The sequence below is a fragment of the Tuber melanosporum genome (genome assembly GCF_000151645.1).
Source record: "Tuber melanosporum whole genome shotgun sequence assembly, scaffold_147, strain Mel28".
Lineage (NCBI taxonomy): Eukaryota > Fungi > Ascomycota > Pezizomycetes > Pezizales > Tuberaceae > Tuber > Tuber melanosporum.
Genome location: NW_003298805.1, coordinates 42605 through 50694, shown reverse-complemented (window position 1 = coordinate 50694; position 8090 = coordinate 42605). Strand labels below are relative to the sequence as shown.

The 8090-nt window shown below is 47.1% G+C and overlaps 2 protein-coding genes; both read left to right on the top strand.

Moving 5' to 3' along the window:
• Positions 1 to 946: 946 nt before the first annotated feature.
• GSTUM_00002791001 (uncharacterized protein) lies at positions 947 to 3062 on the top strand. XM_002836440.2 has 6 exons: positions 947 to 1126; positions 1344 to 1478; positions 1602 to 1657; positions 1736 to 2104; positions 2153 to 2530; positions 2584 to 3062. The coding sequence occupies exons 2-6, from the start codon at positions 1442 to 1444 to the stop codon at positions 2863 to 2865; spliced, it is 1122 nt and encodes a 373-aa protein (XP_002836486.1). The 5' UTR covers positions 947 to 1126; positions 1344 to 1441; the 3' UTR covers positions 2866 to 3062.
• Positions 3063 to 4850: 1788 nt separating this feature from the next.
• On the top strand, positions 4851 to 6081 carry GSTUM_00002790001 (60S ribosomal protein L13). XM_002836439.2 has 4 exons: positions 4851 to 4949; positions 5024 to 5086; positions 5270 to 5428; positions 5489 to 6081. Exons 1-4 carry the CDS (start codon positions 4929 to 4931, stop codon positions 5888 to 5890), a joined length of 645 nt encoding a protein of 214 aa, XP_002836485.1. The 5' UTR covers positions 4851 to 4928; the 3' UTR covers positions 5891 to 6081.
• The last annotated feature ends 2009 nt before the right edge of the window (positions 6082 to 8090 follow it).

Sequence of the window (8090 nt, the reverse complement as noted above, 5' to 3'; positions counted from 1 at the left end):
TTCGAGTGATAAACGGTGCGTATTTTTGGTGACGTCGAAAAGTCGGGACCACTTCTAAAAGGAGCGGGAAAGTGGCGATTACTGGAACAACACACAGGTTGAGGACTTGTGGTACCGGGACTCTAAATACATATCCTTACTCCCGAGTCAGGTACTGTACTGTACTGTACATACAATATTCGTATGATATGATTAGCACAGCCCAATCGCTATCCTCTCCTTTTTTTTTTTTTTTTTTTTTTTTTTCGAGCGCTGCCCGCTCGGTTTAGGTAGGGTAAGCAATTTGGGGCTTATGATACCACTGTGCATAGCAAGGAATTTTTAGTAAATTTGAAAAAAGAATGGCTACGGCAGTTGAGGTTTGCTTGATATCATACTATGCGGATGCAGTAGAGAGGTACTTGTAGATAACTAAATATTTATTCTAACCTGTTCAACCATCATCATTTGTCGAAATTGGAAGATACAGTCGAGCAGTTACTAAAGCGGCTGAGTTGCCGAGCAATTCCATGCACCTGTCCTGGTAGGGTTCTTTATGCTCCATTTGGGCTGAAGAGGTTACTCTCGGTCTTGCCGGGGTTTTCCGTGAATTTCTAACCACAAATACGATACTGTACTGTACTCGTGGAGTATGGGGTACGGTACGGTGCTGAGATAAACGGTCCTATGATAGGTAGAATCTTGGGGCCGTAGGGCGGCGGAAACCATCTGGCTGGTCGATGAAGACTGTATCACCAATTCTGTGCTGTGGTATCATATCATCATTTTACAGATGCCATCTCTCCCTCCGTGGTTGCATGGTTCCTTTGGGGAAAATTTTTTCTTTTTCTTTTTTTTTTTTCGTTTTTTTCACTTTTCGTTAGGGTGGTTTGTACAGTACCGTAACTGTACTGCACAGTCAGGAGGACTTTGGTCTCAACACACATGTCCCCTTCTACCGGTATTTCTTCCATTCGCCTTCTTTCTATCTCTCCTTCCTTCTCGCAGCCGAGACCATCATCTGTTACTCATCTTTTTCCCTTATTCCAGCTGATATACCGGTGCTCACTTTATCGATACGGTAGGTGACCTTGTACTCCTATCACTACTTCCAACCCCACCGCGCTTTCGCCTGGATTCTGGTGAGGTCTGTTTGCCCCTTTGGTTTTATTTGATTTTCCGTGGTGTGCGGGGTGATCAGTTCATTAAAGTTTGCTTGTGGGTGTTTGGAAATATTTTTTTTCCTTTTTCCTATCTACGGCATTCCTACGACCACTCCTACGACCACTTGGACCAAAGAAGACTAACGAGCCCGGGTACAAACCCGCATAGAAGAGAGGGTTTTTTTTCTAACAGAGTGGTAGTCGATTTCGAACTCATATAAACCTCTTGATCTGCCTCTCTCTTCTTGAAAGGAACACACCTTTTATTTTTTCATTCGACAAACCAATCCACCGCAAACATGACTCCTAAAGCTGACGAGGTTGAAGACTCTCGCGGTACGTTTTCTTTATTTTACAAGTCCCCGGAATCTTTTTCTCCAATCAGCCATGTCGAAAGGATAGAGCGAAGGAAAGCGAAGATCCAAGAAAAACGAGAGCTGATGAAGTACGGATCAAAAGTTCTCGGACAGGATCCTTTGATCCCTCCCAGTCTTTTGCAGCATGAGATTCCTTCTGTATTTCTCCCCCTCCACCTGGGTTGTCTGGGTTTTTCGATCTTGAGGTAATGAGTCATACTGACTGTGGGGCTGAAGACACCCGAGTCTGAAGCTACTGTTCTCAAAGGTCGTCGTGATTCTATTGCGGTGCTTGATGGAGTTTCCGACAAGCTTCTCGTCGTCGTTGGGCCATGCTCAATCCATGATCCCGAGATGGCGATAGAATATGCCAGGCGCTTGAAGGCCATTTCAGCAGAGCTCCAAGGCGACCTGGTTATTGTTATGCGAGCTTATCTCGAGAAGCCAAGAACCACTGTTGGATGGAAGGGATTGATCAATGACCCGGACATTGACGAGAGCTTCCAGATCAATAAGGGATTGAGAGTTAGCAGGAGTTTGTTCGTCGAGCTCACACACATGGGAGTCCCTATTGCATCTGAAATGTTGGATACTGTTTCCCCACAGGTAATTTTCTTCCTACCGAGTAAACGAGCGGTTAGTTAACAAAAGCAGTTCCTTGCGGATCTTCTCTCCCTCGCAGCAATCGGCGCCCGCACCACTGAATCACAGCTCCACCGTGAGCTCGCATCGGGTGTTTCCTTCCCCGTCGGCTTCAAGAACGGTACCGACGGCTCGCTCAGCGTTGCTATCGATGCTGTCCTCTCTGCCTCTCACCCCCACCACTTCATGGGCGTGACTAAGCAAGGCCTTGCCGCAATCACCCGCACTACTGGAAATGAGCACGGTTTCGTTATTCTTCGCGGAGGTTCTAGGGGCCCCAACTACAGCTCCGAGGATGTGCAAACCACAAAGGCTGCCTTGAGGAAGAAGGGACAAAAGGAAGTCATGATGATTGATTGTAGTCACGGAAACAGCTCCAAGAACCACAGGGTATGTTTTTTACGCTTCCACGGAGCTACCCCCCTTCTAACAATGCACTATAGAACCAACCTATTGTTGCCGCGGACATCGCCGCACAGATAAGCAACGGCGAGGAGGCCATTGTTGGTGTAATGATTGAGTCAAACATCAACGAGGGCCGCCAGGACGTCCCCTCACCCGAGCAGGGCGGCGCGGCAGCCCTCAAGAAGGGTGTTTCCATCACCGATGCGTGTATCAACTGGGAATCCACGGTTGACGTATTGAACAATCTCGCCGCAGCCGTCAGAACCAGACGGGCTGGAAGAGAGGGTGGAGTCAAGAGAAAGGCTGAAGACGCCTTGTAAAAAGTTTTCGTTTAGAAGGCAGGCAAACGGGATATATGGTAGAACGTGGCAATGGGGAGTTTTAGTTTTAGTTTTTCTCTTTGTCACTTCTCTTCACTCTTTCCTCTTATTTTTTCCGTTGGCTATTTTGCTAGTAGTGCTTGTTGGATATGGCTCGAAATGAAATAAGTTTTAGTTGTAGTACTGCATTAAATTAACTCTTGCGATTCGCTATCTCCGTCACATCACGAATACCCTGTAAATAGTGACATCAGCCTAAGATGGGTTTAACTTGGTGAGTTGATGGAATTGCGAAAACCAGTTAATGAGATCCAATACCAGTAGCCAAATGACACGAGCTGGCCATACTGTGTCAGTAAAGGACTAATCCTTCTTAAGAACTTTTTGTCTCTGAGCACCAAGGTTAGAAACCTACTCGAGTAATGGAGTGAGAGAATCGCAAGGGTCAATGCAGTAGTCTACATGGTGAGCCGCTCGAGATTTTTGTTTCAATACTGGCTGGGCACGAAGGTGTTGGGGGCGTGATGTAAGTTATGCAGGGACCTTGGTGACAGGCGGGAAAATATTGTTCCGATCTTCGTGCAAAGGAGCAATCACTTCAAAAATTCCCCTTGGAAGCACGATAAGCACCAATCGGGATCTGGAGAGGTGCAGCTGCATTTGTAAAGTTCTCACATCATACCCTTCCAAGCATACCCAGCCCTCGGGAACGCCTTGCTAGCCCTCTCTTTCCCATTATTATTCAGCGAAACGAATTGTGATAATAGTTTACGATATACCTGGAGGAATATCTGAGGGGGATTACCTAAAAGGCTCTTGCCGTTTCCTTGCCATTAATGGGTAGAGAGTTCTTGTAGTGCGGGGAAGGGTATGGGGAACTTTACGGATGCCGCTGTACTCTCCACCCATAATAGCGTGTTTCCAGAACGTTGAGGAGCGAAAAGGCATGGAGGATACCGGTGGGTGGAATGCAAGGGTGTACAGTATTCGCACAATGTTTAATTCAACCTGTGGATGACCATGAAGGAGAAGTGTTCCCACTTGGGAAATGGTATTCGCTATCTATAGGTGTCACATATGGCACCGCAGGCGTACTGTGCTCGTAGCTGCTATGATAAATAAAACGGGATTTTCCGAAGGGGTTCATCTGTTCTACACTTTCATCTGGGAGGGATGCATAGTTACAACCGCAAGGCAATCAATCAGTGTTTATCCCAGTAAAGCATTCAATGCAGCAGCCCTTATTATAATCCTCCTCCCCCTTTCAATATATTTCGCCCCCCCCCCCAGCATGCCTCCCCTTGGAACCGGTGCCATCCACCTCTAAGTGCAATCACATCTTTGCGTGGGCGGTAAAAAGCAGATGCAGATGTGGGATATCTCTTTCGGTGGTGCTGCAAAGGAACTGGCTAGGGGTGAAAGGTAAGGTATCATCATCGGGCATCGCTTGGGGAGAGTTGTCACAAGCAGTTGTGTTTGTACGAGGCCAGGAAATTTTGAGCTATATCTCGGCGGTCTGGTGGGGTTGGAGAAACAGTGTGAGCTTGGGCTTTTGGGGGGGGAGGGCCACGCGTTGTTACGCTCTCGTGTAACTGGTGTTGATGCTGGGCTTTACCTTCACGCTTGACCGCAAATCCCCCCACGAAGATTGACATGAAGCAGTGAACGGATGAATGGATGAGTGGATGGATGAATGGATGAATGAGTGAATGGTTGTCGTGAATCCCCAGGACCCCGTGGGGGCAGGCACTCGAGTACTGCAACCTCCCGGCGTTAAAAACTCCCCATCTCCCAGAAAAAAAACCCCGCAACGCCAAGGTGGCACAAGCCCTCCCTTATCATCTCTTGCTTACCTAATAATCACTCGATCTAAGATAAGGTTTAAAGCCCTACATATGCCAGTCCTATCACCGCAAGCCCCCCCCATCGCACTCACTGAAGCAAGTCAGCGCCCATACGCAAATTCTTTCTCAAAATTCGGCAACGCCAGACAGTCCCACCCACACGACATTCTTTTGACGACTGACGGGCGACGGGCAACATACTAACCGACAGCAACCGCAATGGCGATCAAACACAACAATGTACGGATTTATTGCCCCCTCTGTCTCGTGAAATTGGAAGTGTATGCTAATTTTTGTGGGCCGGCACTTCGTAGCAAATTCCCAACAACCATTTCCGCAAGCAATGGCAGACTCGCGTGCGGACTCATTTTGACCAGGTTAGTCGATCTTACGGATGTTTCCTCTGATTACTACATTTGAAAGGTAGAGATGGGTATAGGGATTATTGGTGGGTGGGGATGATTGGAGAGGGTTAGGTGGATGGATGGGAGGATTAGATGGATGGATATTTTGGAAGGAGGGTGAACTGAAGCTAATGGATTGGGTTTCGACATTCATAGCCTGGGCGCAAACATCGTCGCCGTAATGCTCGTTTGGCCAAGGTTGCTGCGGTAGCTCCTAGACCCATCGACCTCCTTCGTCCCGTTGTTAGATGCCCGACTATCAGATACAATCGCCGTGTTCGTGCTGGTCGTGGATTCACACTCGAGGAGCTTAAAGTCTGTCTTTCTCCCATATCGCAATCTCCGGAATCAGACTAACACGGAGACTGTGCACAGGAGGCCAAGATCCCCCGTAAATTCGCCTTGAGCATTGGAATTCCCGTCGACCACCGCAGACAAAACACCTCGGTCGAGTCCCTCCAAGCCAACGTTGCCCGACTCAACGAGTACAGATCCAAACTCATCCTCTTCCCCCGCCGTGCTAATAGGCCCAAGTCCGGTGATGCCTCCAAGGAAGACGTTACAACTGCCACACAGACTCGTAATGTCGCTGCTGTCTTCCCGATTAACCCTAACCCTGGAAGGACTGAATTCGCCGAACGCACTATTACCGATGCTGAGAGGGAGAGGAACGTGTTCAGGGAATTGCGCGTTGCCCGAGCGGACGCTAGAAACGCTGGTGTTAGGGAAAAGAGACAGAAGGCCAAGGAAGATGAGGCAGCAGCTAAGAAGAAATAAATATTTTCTTCCTTTCTTGTTGGTAGCCGGGTGCCGAAAATGGTTGTTTTGTCTTATGTTTGGTTGGGATTTTCTTGTTCTCTCGGGGTTTTTTCTTCCCTCTTTCTTTTGGCAGCCTGTTCTTCCCTGCTTCCAAAATAAAAGGACTCCATTGTTTCTCCATGGGGAATACATTGGGATTTAAAAAATGATTTATTCTGGGAGATTTCCTTTTTCGAAACGTGCTATGATATTGTATTAAATCTCGTATTGGGGGTGGGAGAGTGTGTTTGTTTCTTGGGATACTAGTAACAGATACCACAACTAGATGCCCGATATCTAGATGGATGAGGAGCGGTGCAGTTGAATACCGGCGCTTCCTCTGCGAGGTATGATATTATGTTATACCGATGCTGTCCATCTGCCGATTGACATGTCAATTGTCAAATATATTCATACATGTACTTTGCTAGAACAGACGCCTTGTAGATCCCGGACCGATACCATTCCCGAAACTCCTAAGTTACTCAATCCAATTGTCTTCGATACTCTACATGGTGGACACCAGCACACCTTTGCCTGATACTATAGAAGAGCAATTATTTTTATGAAACACTGGTCCCTCCAGCGCCAATTTCCAAACTCCCACGAGCTGCTATTAGAAGCATATCATACTTACCATAAGTTACCTGCCCACCTATCAGTCCTACAATTATCATACATAGTACGTGCGGAACCCCCCTCCACACGGTGGAGACCCTCTAACATATCTTGCCACCCCATACTCCCTAACTACTCATCCTCGACCTCTCCCTCTAGCATCAATACAAATGCCGTACTGTACAGTGAATTCGCAAAAACTTCCAATGGCACCTTACCACCTATGATATAAACCAACCAAACCACCCGGGCTTTCCCCACGAAAGTGGGAGGGGAAAGGAGAAGAACTAGATATTACCCATCCGGGAATGCGGATCACCCCTTGCACCCAATTTTAATTTCTTTCATTGTCAGTAGAAATAGTTCTATCGGACATGCCGAGGGATGTGTTTTTTTTTTTTTTTTTTTTTTTTAATCGTGTGGATTGGCAGGACATATTCTCGATTCAGTACGATATGATACTGCCCGTCCTACATAATCTTGGGTCAGATCCTATGCACGCTACAGGGAAAAGGAGTAGTGGATTATATTATATCGTACACATGATATATTCTCCCAGTGACTTGGCCTGAGCAGAGGAGAAATGACACAAAAAGGGTACTGCAGTGTAGAATGCATACTGCGATTCTTTCCACAAATTTTTTTTTTTTTTTTGCAAAGTATCATTCATAGGCACTCAGCGTAAACCATTTTTCAAAAAGCGAAAGAAAAAAAAAAAAGAAAAAAAAGAATGGATTTTCGCTATATCGTGATTACCATACCCTCGTTATCGGTGGGCGGTATCATACAGTATACGAGTAAGTGCACATATCGCTGAGGAAAAAAAAAAAAAAAAAACACCGCGCCACGATATACTCGGAAGAGTATAGTACCGTAACACGCCGGCGAGAGCGGATGACACATCTCCTCTCCGCAGATCTATATATAAGTCCTCGCTATATACGGTACAGTACTAATACAGCGCAGTAGGTGTTACCCAGCGTTCGCTTTTTCTTTTTCTTATCTTTCTTTTTTTCTTCTTTCACTCATATCGCATTGGGTATGATAAAACTCTGGCCAACAGCGGTTATCGGTTCGTTGCGAGTGATGAGTTGTGATCGATTGTCCGTATGTGTGATGATACCCGATCCGGCTTCGGACGCACTACCGGTGGCCTATCTGTCGTACCTACGGGGGACTTGTCGGGTTAACGCGGACTGACTGACCACAGTTGTAATCTGGATGTGGTGGATTTCGAGGGTTTACGGTATGATACTGCCGCACCGTGACATACGAGGAAGGTGTTTGGGGGCTTGAAATGTGGCTTTGACTATGATGCTGCTGTGGTATGGCGCTAGGCGGGGTGGGTACTATACGTACTGGGCGTCGGGTGTTGGCACTGAAGTATACTATCCCGCTGGAAAGGACCAAGTAGGTCTGTGTAAGTAGGCGCCATAGGCAAGCATTCTCAATTCCGAAACAGGATGCCCGGGAATTTTCTAGGCCGCCGGTAGCACTGAGCTCGAGTGCGGATACGATGGTGCTCTTTTCAATATCATCCTAGCTTGTTTGTGACAATCGA